The 17033-nt window shown below is 39.5% G+C and overlaps 1 protein-coding gene across 1 annotated transcript in view; it reads left to right on the top strand.

Annotated features, from left to right (window-relative positions):
- The window catches only part of LOC140201027 (uncharacterized), an 83759-nt gene that overhangs the window by 19882 nt on the left and 46844 nt on the right, over positions 1–17033 (top strand). Inside the window, exon 4 of the mRNA XM_072264663.1 lies at positions 5030–5259. Within this exon, the coding sequence (XP_072120764.1) occupies positions 5030–5259 (230 nt within the window). The remainder of the gene's footprint in view (positions 1–5029; positions 5260–17033) is intronic.

Here is a 17033-nt window from a genome sequence, read left to right on the forward strand (position 1 = left end):
CAATACCATCTGCCTAAGTATGAGTTCCTTTCTGTGTGTGGTCTCTATATGGACCATTATTATTTTATCAATGTGCCTTTCGGACCAGGAAATGCTGCTTTCCGGTCCTGACCCCTGCTACTTCACAGTCAATGTTTACAAAAGAGTAAGATAATTGGCAACATCTGTTTTCTATCAGTGAACTTTCTTTCCATTAGTGAGGAGCACAGAAACATTCTAAACATTAAAAATGTTAACTTTAAAGAAACATTACCGATTTCACTCCAGCTAGTATTATACAAAAATACATTATTTAGATTCTCTATTACAAAGCTTAACAACTTAAAAGCATTCTCAGATTAATAGCCACATTGCAGATTGCTTTTGGTATATCACCAGAATGAGGTGAAGAGATCAAGTGTGTGACCTGAAAAAGACTGTAAGGCATAAAGTCTTAGCTATTCAAGTTGAGATCCATGTGATGGTAGATAGCTTAAATCACACCATGGGGTTACTATTAAACAAAACAGTGCAAACAATCTGTGACAAAAATATACTGCTGGCAAGCAAAATGAATTCAAAGCATCACACACAAAATGCTGGAGGAATTCAGCAGGTCAGGCAGCATCTATGGAAGTGAATAAACAGACAACGTTTTGGGCCAAGACCCTTCTTCAGGACAGGAAAATGAATTCAAGCTTGCTGACAAATGAGATAATAGAAAATTTAATTTGATAATGAACACAAATAGTACTTATTTTGCTCTTATTAGGGATGAATTCTGTTCTGCAGCTTCATTTGTTTTAAGCGGAATGAGGATTTTCTAATGGAGGACATCGTCATTTTAGTGTACTTTATCTCCTCAATTGCCCAGAAAATCTTACATTCATCACCCCCTCCCCCACTGCGGCAAATAACTATTTTCTGAATTTCTATGTTTTCCCTATGGCTATCTGATCTGACAGTTCTTATGCTGTGGTACAATGCACTCCAGAGAACAAGGATTTCAAGTTGTATACTTTGATAATAAATGGAACTTTGAACATTACATTCTGCCAGGTGGTTGGAGGTCAACAAAACTGTGGGAAGGATAGTGGGGGTGGGGTTGGTCCTTGACAAGCTGTACTCCAGTAAGATGCTGTGTCCTCAAAATTTGGCTTTTGCTCTTGTTTGGAACCAGCATTGACTTGATGGACCAATAGGCTCCTATTATGCTTTAAAAATTCTATAACTCTCGGTGCTGGAGGTTTAGTTTTTGCTATTGTGATTTGGATGTTATTGGCAACTTTGAGTTCTGTTGGCACATTTCCCTCTGCTGCAGCCTCACAGATTGAACATGGTGTTTACACACATTCCCTTTGAGATGGCAGTCACTTAGCGAGTTCCTCGTGTGCAGGGATATCTTTCCTTATGTCATTAGTTTTATATCTCACTGCAACATATCAGTTCCTTCAGACGTGACACATACATCTGAGCTCTCTGTTACTGCTATATTCTGAATAAAAAAATCTCTCCCTTCATACATTAGTACTTGATATTTGACAAAGCTTCAGTGAAGATGCTGTTCATAAGAATCCCAGGTTTCTTCTTCCACATATCGCCTCACATCATTTCGCTTAATCCCTCCTCCCCGACCCACCTTCCCCCTCACCTGGCTTCAACTTTCACCTTCCATCTTGTACTCCTTTCCTTCCTGCTATCTTCTTACTCTGGCTTTCTCCCTCTTCCTTCCCAGTCCTGAAGAAGACTCTTAACCCGAAGCATCAACTCTTTAGTCCTATCCTAAGATGCTTCTTGACCTACTGACTCCCTCCAGCATTTTACATGTGTTACTCTGGATTTCCAGCATCTGCAGAATCCCTTGTGTTTCTTTTAACATAACTGATTCTCCTAGAATAGGCAGGGCAGCGTTGGGTGGAATTAAAATTGGCTAGAGGATGGCAAACACTGAGGGTGGAGCACTTAATGTCTCTATTGCCATGTAAAAGTAGCTTATATCCAGGGAAGATTTTATTAAACAAGCATTCCACTGACCAGGCACACAGGTAAAGTTCACCCATATACTGCAAAGTGCCTTCTCTGTGTAGAGATGCATTCTGGCCACACTTAATTCTGTCAGAATAGTAGACAGAAAGGAAAAGAGAAGAAAGAGGGAGAACATTGATCTTACTTCATTCCACTTTCTCTGCTCCATTCCCAATGCTGAACTGCAGGTGCAGCAAATAGTCTGAAATGACACCCAGTTGCTCATTTCCTCGCAGTCGATTTTTCACTGTATACTGATACCTTGTTTCACCAACACAGCAAATTATCCAGCATAGAATGAAGCCATTTATACCTATGTTAGTTCATTGAAAGACTGCACCACGCCCCGACTCTTTAAAATAGACTTCTATATTATACTTCCAAATACCTATGTATCATATTCCTCTTTAAGAGCTGCGATTAACCCTGCTTCCTATATTTCAGATAATCCTTGTAGATCACCAAAGATATTCACCTCTCCTCCCATCTGCCTCATTTTTCAAAATCAAAGAAATTCACCTCACTAATCATCTGTCTCACTATAGTTGCAATGAAATAAATTTACTTCACCCCCCCCCCATCTGTCTCATTGTTGTAACAATCAAAAAAATTCACCTTAGCCCCAGCACCAACTTTTCCTTTTAGCCAGTTACTGGGTTACAAAAGTGTTCCCTTCCTGAGAAGGTTTAATTTTCCCAAATGGTCGTCTGTGTTACATTCAATCTGCCATTTCTTCTTCACTTTCCCAGTTGATCTAGGTTCTGCTGTAACTTTAGATAACTGTGATGTGTTGCATTTCAATTCAGTGGTATACACTGCAGTTATATATTGCCAATAAGGAGGGGTGAATGTTGGGTAATGGATTGGTTGGGGGCTTTTCCCTTCTGTTGGTGCTGCTCTCCGATCTTTGCTTGGCACTGCCCTCTGGAGCTTAATCAGTACTGCTTTCCAGTGCTGTCTTGGTGGAAGTACAAGCTGAACTAAGACAACTCAAGGACTTGGCTGTATTATTACATATTTTTTCTCTTTGTGACTGTATATATTTCTGAAATCAGAACCACATATGCTATTTGTGCTAAGTACTATGTGCAGTGTGCTTTGCACTTTGGCCCCGGAGGAGTGCTGTTTCGTTTGGCTATATTCATGTATGGTTGATTGATAACTAAACTTGAAACTTGAACTTGAATTTGAAACTTAAACTGAATTGCTTTGTCCTGGATGGTGCTGACTTTCTAAAACAAGTTTTGTAGCTTCAGTCCTCTAGTTCATAGAATATAGAAGATTGCAACACCACATAGGCCTTTCAGCCCATGGTGATGTGCCTTTTAGCCAATTCTAAAATGAATCTAACTATTCCCTCCTACATAGCCCTCCAATTTTCAATCATCCATATGCCTGTCTATGAGTTTCTTAAATCCCCCTAATGTATCTGCCTCTACCAGCAACTCAGAATCAGAATGACAATCATGTTCATTATCTATCCTATGTCATGAAATTAGTTGTCTTGCAGGGCTATCCTCTAGATCTTCACTGGAGGTAACTGGGTGGGTTTCCTCTGTGTTTACCAGTTTCCTCCCACATCCAAGGATGCACTGGTTGGTAAGTTAATTGGGCATTGTAAATTGTCCTGCGATTAGGCTAGGATTAAATCGGGGCATTGCTGGGTGGGGCAGCTCGAAGAGCCAGTAGGGCTTATTCTCACTGTATCTTAATAAATAAATAAATCTCTGCCTCTTATCTTGTACACCTCTAGCAAGTCACCTCTCATCCTCCTTCACTTCAATGAGAAAAGCTCTAGTTCTCTCAAACTATTATCAAATGACATACTCTCTAATCCAGGCAGCATCCTGGTAAACCAGCTCTGCGCCCTCTGTAAAGCTTCCAGTCCTTCCTACAATGAGGTGTCCAAAATTAGCCACAATATTCAAGTGTAGTGTAAACAAGGTTTTACAGAACTGTTGGCTCTTGAACTCAATCTCCTGACTAATGAAGGCCAACACACCATATGCCTTCCTAACATCCCTATTAACCTGCGCAAAATGCCAGTGGAATGTGCTTCTGACTTGTGCTTTATAGATGGTGCAGAGGTTTTAGTTATTCAGAAAGTGAGTAAATTACCACTGGATACACCTTTCTAACCTACCCTTGTAGCTACCAGATTTACTGTGCTGGTCTTATTATGTTACTGGCCAATGGTTATGTTTATAATGTTGACAATGGAAGGATTCCAAATCTGATCCGTATCAGCTTCATTATCACTGACATATGTTGCGAAATTTGCTGTTCTGCGGCAGTAGTAAAATGCGATTCATAAAAATTACTCTAAATTACAATAAGTATGTAAAAATTAAATAATAGTGCAAAAAGAGAGTGAAATAGTGAGGTAATGGATTCGTGGAACATTAAGAATTCTGATGACGGAAGGAAAAAGTAGTTGTTCATTGTTATGTTTTGTAACTCCATAACAATGAACTAAATCAAGGAAACACAAAAGAGTCTGGATATATGCAAGATTATTCAAATCTTCCTGAAATATTAAATATACAACATTCATGAGTGCTATAACAACAGGCATGTCCTGGATGGTGAGGGTCTTTCATGATGGATGCCATTTTCTTGAGGCATCACCATTTGAAGATGTCCTAGATAACAGGGAGGCCAGAGCTATGATGGAATTGAATCAAGGAATGATGATTAGACTCCTCTTTGCTTGGTGAAGTTTCTACTGTTGGGGTATGGGCGCCAGTGCTGTAATGATATGAAGCCATCGACTTCAGGAGTAAAGCTAGGATAGTTTGCAGAAGAAAATAAGTTTCTGAAAATGGTTTGTCGAACATAATCAGAGAGTGTAAGGTGAATTCACCTTAGAAGATGATACTGGCAGGGCATCTGTTGGCTCTTGTGTGTGTCCATTACCCTCCACCACTGCTGATGGACCTGCTGAGTTTCTCCAGCTTTTCAGTGTTCCGCACCGCTCTGATTTTCAGGCACTGATCAGTGACCAGGCTTCTTGTTGTTCCTGCAGTTCCCAGTACCTGGAGGAGGAAGGTGCACAGCGCGAAATACAATGTGAAGTTCAGCGTGAGGTCCAGCGGGAGGTGCAGCGAGAAGTACAGCGCGATGTGCAGTGTGATGTGCCACGCAACATTCAACGTGACCTACAGCGCGATGTACACTGTGACGTGCAGCACGTTGCTGAAAATGACCCTGGCGGACCAAGGAAACCAGTATGTGCAAGGCCTCCCGCCATCCCAGGTTAGTGTTAGACAAAGAACAACATACTTTCTATGTTGGAGACCAACTCTCAGATTATTCAAAGGCATAATCCTCCTCATGCATTCTCTTTGCAGTTTTAGCAGAAAAGAACGATCTTTGAAAAACTTAAGTTGTGTGTTTAGAGGTCAGCACATAATTGTTTTTTATAACTGAAGAATAACGCCAAGTGGATATTAGTTTAAAATTACACTTGTGAAAAATATTTTTCTTCCACCTTAGTTGAAATACAAAAGCATGTAAAATAAATCATTGGAAAAGGAATTTAAAACACTTAGTTAAACAGCCTAAACTCATGGCTGTCATTAAAATAATGTTGCTTTATGTGCTTTACGAGGAAACTCAAGGAATGTCATTTGGGATGAAAAGTATGAAATTAGGAGTACTTATTATATATTTTTCCATGCAAAAGAAGACTTGTGTGAGAAACCATTTGTAGATATAAGGGTTCATAACTTGGAAGCAATACAGCATCTGTCATCTCTGTACTTAGGGTTCCCGCAATCTAAAGTTGGTCTATCTTACTAATTATCCTGAAATTCATCTGAGATGCTAGTATCATTGTCCAGGAAATGTTACAGTCATGGGACTGTCCAAGGTCAATGAAACTGGTGACAGAGCATTGTACAAAATTCCCACCTTTCATTGCATTTGTTAGAAAGACTGAAAACTGTCAAATTTAAAAAATGGATAACAAATTCACCTGGACATTTAATCTATCACCAAGAGATTAGCATGAACAACCATCAGGAAAAAACAACAGATTTAGTCCCAGATGAGGAAGGAACCATGTTTTCTGGCAAATGTCAGGAATTCAGCATCTGGTTTTGTGGATTCAGTGAAAAGGACATGAACCGAAAGACAATTTGAAAGTAGGATTAAGAGAGAAATTACATAGAAAAGTCATATTGGAAACACATTATAAAATACAAAATTACTCACCTTTTAAAACAGCAAAATAATGCAGTTGCTGGAAATCTCAAATAAAGACAGAAAAACAGTGCGACAGTAACATGGTGGTTAGCATTATTTTATTACAGCTTGGGTGTTCCGAAGTTCGGGGTTCATTTCCGACGCTGTCTGTAGGGAGTTTGCATGTGACTGTGACTGTGTGGATTTCCTCCGGGTGCTCTGATTTCAAAGTCCAAAGATGTAGCGGTTAGTAGATTAATTGGTCATTGTAAATTGTCCTGTGATTAGGCTAGTGTTAAATAGGTGGATTGCTCTGCACTGTGACTCATTGGACTGGAAGGGCCTGTTCTGCACTTTATCTCTACATAAAATAAATAAAATACTGGAAATCTGAATAGGCCAAGATGAATCCAAGAGGAGAGAAATATTGTTGATTGGTTACTTTGATCATTTTGTTTATTTGATCATTGGCTTGAAACATTACCTTCTCTTTTCTCCTCCCCACTTATTACTGTATCTGTTTTGTTGAGTATTCTGCTCTTTTATATTTTTTAGTATTACCCATATTAATTTCCTTCAGAAATAATTGAATTGATTTTCATTCTCTGTGAGGTTATTCAGCAACAACTGTCATGTTAAACTACCTACCTCTGCATGCAATGGCCAAATTTATTTCTTCAACTGCTTTTCAAGTAGACTGTGAGAAATACCTAAGTCTATGGCATTACAATAATTGTGTATCAGCTTCATGTCTATCTGCCTAACTGGAACAGCATACTCTGTGAAGGAGTAGGATATCTCAAAAGACCAATTTAAGAGCATTGTGTTTAACTGCTCATGTCTGATTAGAGTGGTTGCTATCAGTTATATGAAATGATAACAATAAATATTAATACTATTGTAGTAAAATATAAATTTATTTTAGCTCCTGGAACTGAGCTTCTTGTTTTCATCTCAGTTTCTGCTTGTTTAATAAGTAGAAGCATTCAAGTATCATATTAATACTTTTGTAAAGTAGTATTAGACTTGTTAAACCTTTGTACACGGATAACTCAATGTAGGGGCCTTTACTAGGGAAACAGGCTGCCCCTACAAAGAACAAACAGGATGTAAGATAAACTTGGCTTCATCCCAAATGTTCTTCCTCCTCAGCAAATGCAAGAACACAGATCTGCAGATATCTTGTTAATATTTAGGAAATAGCAGATGAAAGCAGTCGTTAAGATTTTTGTCTTCAGATCTCTTAAGGTAAACTTGCAAAATGAATTCTAAATTTGGAAGTAATTATAATCCAAACATTTGTGTGGTATTTTTGGAAATAGCTAACTGTACAGGCTTGGTTTGGATGACAGCATTCTACAAGGCAAAATGGAAACATATGTTGCACTTCCTCTTCTTGGGATTTATCTGTATCTCAGCTGGAATGATTTAGGGGCCAGCAGAGGGATATTCACTCTTTCTGGCATGTAATTTAAACTATATCTTTTTCAAGGCAAACTTCCCGCCATTCCAGCTTTTTTTCCTCAATGGGGAAAACATGATATATAGGTTTCTGTACTAAAAATAAAACTGGTGAATTCAGCTTGACCATTGGAAATGGCTTTTCACTTATTTCATAATTCTTTTACAGTCAGTCCAATCCATCATATCTATTTCAACATACTGGAGGAACTCAGCAGATCGGGCAGCATCTGTGGAAAAGATCGGTCGGTGTATCGTGCCGGAACCCTTCGTCAGGACTGAAACGTCGACCGATCTTTTCCACGGATGCTGCCCGACCTGCTGAGTTCCTCCAGTGTGTTCTGAGTGTTGCTTTGACCCCAGCATCTGCAGACTATTTTGTGTTCATCATATCTATTTAATCCCCATAATAAGAGTTGTTTTAAAAGCTTACAATAGGCTTTATTGGAAGAGTGCAATAGGCCAAAGACAGGGAAGTCTGTGTGGAAATGGGAATCTCCTCTTTGACCAGCCTTCTGCACTGATCCAATAAAGCCTAATGTAGGCTCAATAAACAACAACCCATCTTCCAACTAGGTGCATTGTAACCTTTTAGGTTCAATACTGAGCTCAACAATTTCAGACCCAGCAGTTCTGATATAACTTCTTCCATCCATAACTTCAGATTTCAGTGATGATCCACCCCAGCAGATTTTATCACCAGCAGTATCTCCAATAAGCAGGCAGATTTATAAATTGTGTAGGTATTTCAGTGGGTTTCCAAGGAAAAAAAAGAGAACTTGATGGTTCTCTGGAGTGATAGCAGCTGAAGGAAGATCTGATGGAAGTTTATAAGATTATGAGAGGCATAGATGGAAGAGACAGCCTGTCTTTTTTCCAGGGTTGGAAATGTCCAACACAAGTGGGCATGCACTTAAGGCAAGAGGGGAATAAGTTCTAAGGAATTGAATGAATCATAGTCATAGATTTCTACAGCACAGAAACAGGTCCTTCAGCCCATCTAACCTGTGCCATAATATTACTCTTTCTCATCCCTAGTCCCATCACTTCAGCAAGTCCCAAAACCTTTTGGAGCAGGATTTTTTTTTACAGAGAATGGTGGGTGCCTAGAATGCATGGACAAAGGGTGGTAGTGGAGGCAATTATGATCGAAATGCTTACGAGTCTCCTAAACATGAATGTGCAGAGAATGGAGGGATACAGACTGTATGTAGACAGAAAGGATTAGTTTAGTTAGGCAATTAATTAATAGTTTATTTAGTTTGACACCATATAAAGGGACAAAGGGGCTTTTTATGTGGTGTACTGTTTTACTAATTTTGTAACCTGGAGACACAAAAATCTGCAAAATTTTGCAACTATTTAACAGTGATCTATATTATGTTTCCGTTCAGACAACGCAATGATGACAACTGATATCTGGACACTTATGAGTGCGATATCTGCACATATGTGCTAACAGAGAGATGCAAACCTCCAGAGCTACTAGGCTGTCGTAGTTAATTCAGGTCATGCAGTGCATCTCTGTGTGAGGGATATTGTGGTGAAGATTGTTCCCTGTAACATAACTAGATTCTCTGCATGCACTCTCACCGCAAGGCAAAGTGCTATAAGTTAGCAATAACATTGAGACTGCAGTACATTTGCAATATCACTTCTAATCTGACACGAGTGCAAAATGTGAAGAAGCTTCATTTTTTTTTTGACGTGGGAAGATAGTTAGAGCAAACTAGGACTTTTCTCTCTGGAGTGAAGCAGGATGAGTGATGACTTGGTATAGGTGTAAAAAGATGATAAGAGACATAGGTCAAGTAGATAGCCGGCACATTTTCCCCAAGGCGGAGGTGGCTAATACAAAGAGGCATGATTTTTAGGTAATTGGAGAAAAGTATAGGGGTGATGTCAGAATTTATAAAGAGTGGTGTGTGCATGGAACGCCCTGCTAGGGGTGATCGTAGAGGCAGGTATATTAGGGGCATTTAAGAGACTCTTAGATAGGAACATGGATGATAGAAAAATGGTGGGTTATGTAGGAGCAAAGGGTTGGATTGACCTAAGAATAGGCTAAAGGCATTGCTGGCACACAGCACTCTCCATGTGAAACACTTTCCCCATGCAAGTTTTGGGACTTACCTAAGGGATGGGACTGGAACTAGGCAGAATCATAGAGGACACAGACTAGATGGGCTGAAGGGACTGTACTGTGCTATAATGTTTGATGTTCTATGATCATTTTGACTCCTGTTTGGACTTTGCCTGACTATTTGCATTACACAGTCATATATTTAACACTGGACAGTGAATGGGAAGGTGCTGACCACAGGATCATTTACATGATATCAGCATCTTGATCCAACTCAGTGACTCGGTGAATCAGAGAATGACCAGTAACCAGTATATTTAAAGCAAAGATTGGTAGGTTCTTGATTAGTAAAGGTGTTGAAGGTTATGGGTAGATGCCAAGAGAATGGTGTTGAGAAAGATAATAAATCAGCCATGATGGAATGGTTGAGCAGAATGGGCTGAATGGCCTAATTCTCCTTCTATATCTTATGGTCTTACAGTCTTATGACATTGGGACTCAATCCTCCAGACAAGCTGATCCAGGGGTTTGTTTCCACAAAGCCTGCACCACCCATTAAGAACCCATTTTCATTCCCCTCAAACTCCCAGATTCCGCCTCTCACCCACCATCTTGGGGCAAATTACAACGGCCAATTAGCCTCCCAACTTGCATATCTTTAAGATGTTGGAGGAGAACTAAAGCATCCAATCATGTGAGGAACATGCAAACTCCATACAAAGAAGATTGGACCGCAGGTTTGAACCCAGGTCACTGGAGATGTGAGATGGCAGTTCTACTAGCTGCACCATTCTGCTGTCCTAGATAATGTAACCTACTTTCAAATCACTATCACACAGGCTGCAGAGAATTAGAAATAGGTTATCTCAGGACAATGTAGTTTGTTTGGATTATGCACTGCAGGGGCTAATGAATCGAATCATGTTTACTATTAGTGACATATGTTGTGAAATCTGTTGTTTTTGCAGCAGCAGTACAGTGCAACATAAAATATATAGATTATAATAAGAAATATATTGAAAAATTAATGAGTAATGCAAAAAGAGAGCAAAAATAGTGAGTGGGTTCATTGTCTGTTCAGAAATCTGATGGTGGAGTGGAAGAAGCAATTCCTAATCCCCTCTCTGGTGGTAGCAATGAGAAGAGAGCATGTCGCTGTGGTGGGGTGTTTTAACGATGGATGCCACCTTACTCAGGCATCGCCTTTTGAAGGTGTCCTCAATGGGGCGGAGGTTGCTGCCCATCATGGGGGTGGCTAAGTTTACAGCCCTCTGCAGATTTTTCCAATCCTTTGCCCCTCCACACCAGATGGTGATGGAACCAGTTAGAATGCTCTCCAAAGTACACCTGTAGAAATTTACGAGAACTTGCAAGAAAAATTGGGGATTAACGTCAAAGGCAGACAGATAATATTGACGTCCTCAGAGAGTAACATATTACAGGAGGTAAGCTTATCATTCTCAGATATTCTTTGACTTGCCCATCTCAATTCTTCAACAGTCATCTTTCTGGAACCTATTAACTGTTTGTATCCACTTAGTCCCAGTTATGTTTCAACCAATTAACAACCCATTAATTGCAATGGAATAATTCTTGCTTGCTTTTATATTTGATAATGTTACAGTGATGCAAGCCCAAAATAAAATTTCATCAATATTCAAAGAATACAGAAGGTCTTCAGAGTTGAAAGTCCAGCAATACAGAATTTCTTAAAGGTTTCAACTTTTTAAGAAAATCAAAAGCACACGAGGTTCTACAGATGATGGTAATCCAGAGTAACACACATAAGGTGCTGGAGGAACCCAGCCACATCAGGCAGCGTCTATGGAAAGGAATGAAGAGTTAACATTTCGGGCTGAGAACCTTCATCAGGACCTCACGAAGGGTCACAGTCAGAAATACAGATTCTTTATTCCCTTCCGTAGATGCTGCCTGACCAGTAGACTTCCACCAACATTTTGTGTGTGTAACTCTGTAAGAAAATCAAATTAATTTCATGTTTCTTAGCACAAGACTGAACTCTCTGCCGTTTAATGTTGAAAGAACTTGTACTAAATCTGTCATTTCAGTTCGTCTTTAGAAGTGAGGATCTGGGGCATGATAGAATGATTTTAAGAGTCGGCAGCTGCTTTAGTGAGCGGATCACTGTTTTTCTCCCGGTGAATGGGGGATGGGTGAGGCTGCGGTATGTGCCATTTCAATGTTCAGACTTGCTGTTACATACCAAGCTCCTCTAATAGTATTCCAGAGTCGCTTTAATAGCTAGCTCTGAGTATGCTCGATTTTCATCTCTTAATATTGGACAGCAATGTTTAATATTTGAAACTCACAAGTGATCTTCAGTAAAATCTTGAGCCTACTACAGTATTTTCACAGCAGAATAGGTTGAGTATAAACACAAGAGATTCTTCAGATACTGGAAGGCTTGAGCAATACACTCATAAAATGGCTGCTTCATTTTCCATCCTGATGAAAGGTCTCTGCCTGAATTGTCAACTGTTTATTCTCATCCATAGATACAGCCTTATATGCAGAGTTCTTCCAGCATTTTGCATAGGTTGATTATAAAATTAAAATGTGTCAAAGACTTAGATTAATATACTGCTGAAACAGGCCATTTGGCACACTGAGTATGCACTGCCCATCAATCATTTACCCTAATTCAACATTAATCAGAACCAGAATCAGGTTTAGGTTTAATATCATCAGCATATGTCGTGAAATCTGTTGTCTTTGCAACAACAGTACAATGCAATACATAATAATAGAAAAAAATTAAATTACAGTAAGTATATTAAATATTTATTTTAAATAAGTATTGCAAAAATAAAAATTTAAAAATAGTGAGGTAGTGTTCATGGGTTCAACGTCCATTCAGAAATCTGATGGCAGAGGGGAAGATCCTGTTCCTGAATTGCTGAGTGTGTACCTTCAGGCTTCTGTACCTCCTTCCAGATGGTAGCAATGAGAACAAGGCATGACCTGGGCGATGGGGGTCCTTAATGATGGATGCTGCCTTACTGAGGCACCACTGCTTGAAGATGACCTGGATACTACGGAGGCTAGTGCCCATGATGGGACTGTCTAAATTTACAGCTCTCTGCAGCTTACTTCAATCCTGTGCAGCAGCCCCACCCTATACCAGACGATAATGCAGCCAGTTCGAATGCTCTCCACAGTACATCTGTAGAAATTTGCAAGTGTCCTCAAACTCCTCATGGAGTGTAGTCACTGTCATGCCTTCTTTGTAGCTGCAGTGATATGTTAGGCTCAGGATAGAGCCCCAGAGATAATGACATCCAGGAACTTGGATTTGCACACTCCTTCCACTTCTGATCCCTCTATGAGGACTGGTGTGTGTTCCCTTATTTTACCCTTACTGAATTTTACCAACTTTTTTATGCTCTTCTTTCTTGCAGTCCATATCTGTCTATATTAGCCATGTGCACTTGATTCAAGATGGTTTTTGATTTTCTTCTTTTGGTGATTCTGATAGCTGTGGTAATCATAAGTAACGTCTTCATTGCAATCCTTGTGATTGACTTCTCTTCTTTTAACTTGACTTGGCTAAGTAGCGCTGTGAAGAAAAGAAACACAAATGTTTCATACACTTTTAAAAGATTACAGTTTGAGGTTAGCTTTATTTGTCATATGTTCATCACTAATACTGTGAAGCACACAGTAAACTGTGTCAGTTGTAACAACAACCAACATAGTCCAAGGATGTGCTGGGCAGACCACAAGTGTCCGCATGCTTCCAGTGCCAACATAGCTTGCCCACAACTTACTAGCCCTAACTCCTTTGCCTTTTTGAAAAGTAGGAGGAAACTGGAGAATGCGGAGGTAATCCATGCAGTCAGAGGAGAACATACAAACTCCTTTCCGACAGTGGCGGAGTTGAACCCCAATTACAATCCTCCTTAATGATAGCAAAGAGAAGAGGGCAGGTCCCGGGTGAAGGGCATCCTTAATGATGGATAGCTGTCATCTTTTTGCGGCATCGCATTTTGAATGTCTCCTCGATGCTGAGAGGGTGGAGCCCATGATGGAGCTTGCTGTATTTATAACTTTCTGTGGCTTTTTCCGATCCTGTGCTCCATACCACAGTGATACTACTTGTTAGATTGCTCCCCATGGTACACCTGTAGAAATTTGCAAGTGTCTTTGGTGTCACTTCATGTCTCCTCAGACTCTTAATGAAACGTGGACACTATTATGTCTTCTTTATAATTGTAACAATATATTGGGCTCAGGATAGATCTTCAGAGATGTTGACACCCAGGAACCTGAAGCTGCTTACCCTTTCCACTATTGATCCCTCAATGAGGACTGGGTATGTTTCCTCAGCTTCCCCTTCCTGAAGTCCACTATTAATTCCTTGGCCTTACTGACATTGAGGACAAGGATGTTGTTGTGACGCCACTCAACAAGTTGATTTATCTCACTCCTGTATGCCTCCTTGTCACCATCTGAAACTCTGCCAACAATAGTGGTGTCATTGACAATTTTATAGATGCTGTTTGAGCTGTGCCTAGCCACACAATCGTGGGTGTAGAGAGAGTAGAGCAGTGGGCTGAGCATGCATCTCTGAGGTGTGCTAGTGTTGATTGTCAGCAAGCAAGAGCTGATATTTTCAATCTGCACAGATTGTGGACTCCAGGTGAAAAAAGTCATGGATCCATTTGCAGAGGGAGGTACAGAGGCCCAGGATTTGGAGCTTGTTGATTAGTACTGAGTATTGTGTTGAACTGTGAGCTGTAACCAATGAGCAGCAGCCTGATGTAGGTACTACTACTGTGCAAATGATCCGAGACTAAATAGAGAACTAGTGAGATTGCATCGCCTGCACACCTATTGTGGCAATAGGCAAATTGCACTTAATCTTTGAGATAGAAGTGTCACAACCTCGGGTGATTAATCATGGTTTCTGAGGGTTCAAGTTTGTTATTATAGGTTCTTTGTTTTTATTTCTTGAAAGGAAAATTAATGATTGTTTTGATTCAGGCCATGGCTGTTTTTGTAACAGTTACTGATTTTGTTTTCCGTGAACACTCACCATGACCTTGCAGGTGTTAAATTCAATAGATTTGGGATTTTTCAGATGATGTTCTAATGTCTTAGTTTAATTTGCATATAGGAGGGAGCTTGTTAGCCTGGCATTGAGCCGTCTTGAAGTTATACTTTTTAAGCTTTTCTTTTTGGGTTTATTGTTTTGTCTGATTGTTTGAAGTTAGTTAGCAGGGCACAAATTTGTTCATTCCCTGAAATGTATTTATAGACACAGTACTCTCCCCTCAGTGCTCGGCTGATGTCAATCCTAGTTTGGCACGTTTCTGACCAAGGTTTTCTTTTCTGTATGTCCTTCTGTTATTCAAGGTTTGACTTAGTTTATTTGTTTAATTAAACTCCTGGTTTAACTCTATTATTCCAAATCTCAGTGTTTTCCTGTGACTGGATCTGAACACGAACCCTGAGAAGGAGACTGAAGATTCAAAGCTTCACTCCAATGACTTTGGTCTATAGTGTGGGCCAAATCTCTGAATTATGCTGAGAGAGAGAGATAGGTTGTACATTAAACTAGCATCTCATCTCTCTGCTACTCCAAAACATCCTATGCTGAAAACAGTAGGAATATTCTTCCCTGGGAAATATTGTAGATGCTGGAAAATTAATATAAAAGCTTAAAATGCTGGGAATAGTTGTTATATAAAGACTGATCTATGAAGGTAGGTAGTATCTGAATTAATATTTCACCTTAGTAATCTACCATCAGAACAGTTCCAAGGGAGAATTATCCACCTGAATCTGTGTTCGCAGATCTGTCTGATGGAAGATCAAGCATTTTGTGAGATCTGTCCCAGAGTCCAGAACATAACATCGTTTAGCATACATACATAAAAGTCTAATTCATCTTGATCATGGAAGGATTAAAATTGAAAGGTGAAATAATTATGGGGAAACTGAGGGAGAGCTTCTTCGCTCAGAGAGTGGTGTGAGTGTGGAACAAACTGCCAGTGGAAATAGTAGCTGCAGGTTTAATTGCAATATTTAAGAGATTTTTGGATAAGTGCACAGATGGGAAAGATATGGAGAGCGATAGTTCAGGTGTAGGTGAAAGGACCAGGCAGAATAGCAGGTTGGCATGGGTTAGATGGGCCAAAGGGCCTGTTTCTGCACTGTAGTGCCCTGTGACTCTATGGCACATTCACATAAATGAAGCCTTGTGGTTTTCAGTTAACTGCCAAATTTTCTCATATTGTAACAGTAACTACACATAGTGTTTCATTGTCTGTAAGAGCGCATTGGAACATCTGGAAGCTGTAAATGATGCAATATAAAGCACAATACTTATTTTCTTCATCAATTGCTCATCTTGCTGAGGCTATGGGTTTTGAATATTAATTAGTATGGGTCTTAAGGGTTGTGGTCACTTGAGTAGTTGCTTCAAACTGTATGTTACTGAGAGTCAAAGATAGGAAAGTAGCAGATATTTTCCATATTGACCATCTCAGAGTAGCTGCCAGATTGGTCTTGAGACATGTTTCTTGTAGAAGGATGAACAACCAATGTATTTTTTTCCTTGGTGCCTTGAAAGTACATGCATTATTGCTGCTGAATTACAAGTGTTTTAGAATTTAGCATGAAGTCCCTAGAGTTGAATAATCCGTGTTTCAGTCATTGAGTGAGGCTCATACTTGTGAATAATGATTGGATCATGTACCATGGAAATGTTGTGCTCATTAAATCGACCACAGTATGAATCACTGCCTTCAGAGAAGATTACCAAATGGAAATTCTTAACACAGTGGACGTAGGAAGGATGTTTCTTCTTGTGTAAGAATAAAGATCTAGGGGTCAAATTTTGAAATAAGAGGGTCACTTATTTAAGTGTGGCATTTTCTTTTTAGACATGAGGTTTTGGAACTCATTTCCTTAAAGGGAAATGAAAGAAGAATCTTTATATATTTTCAAGACAAAGGTAGACAGGTATGATAGCAAGGGCTAAAAGGTTGTTGAATGTAGGAATTCAGATTTGACATTACTAACAAATTAAGTGCATTTATTGAATTGAAAAGGAAGGTTGAGGGACCAAATGACTACCCTTGCTCCTAATTTGTATGCTTTCCAAATCGGGAATTCTTCAAAAATTTAATTACAACTCTATAGCCACAACATGTAGTATTAGCATGTCCCCACAATTTAACTTACTTTACTTTGGTAGAACATTATAAACAAATGTAAAATTTTTGAGCTGAGAAATAATTTTCTGTTTCCTCATTTAAAAAAATTTCACCCATAT

Source organism: Mobula birostris, chromosome 7, assembly GCF_030028105.1.
Source record: "Mobula birostris isolate sMobBir1 chromosome 7, sMobBir1.hap1, whole genome shotgun sequence".
NCBI classification, from domain to species: Eukaryota; Metazoa; Chordata; class Chondrichthyes; order Myliobatiformes; family Myliobatidae; genus Mobula; species Mobula birostris.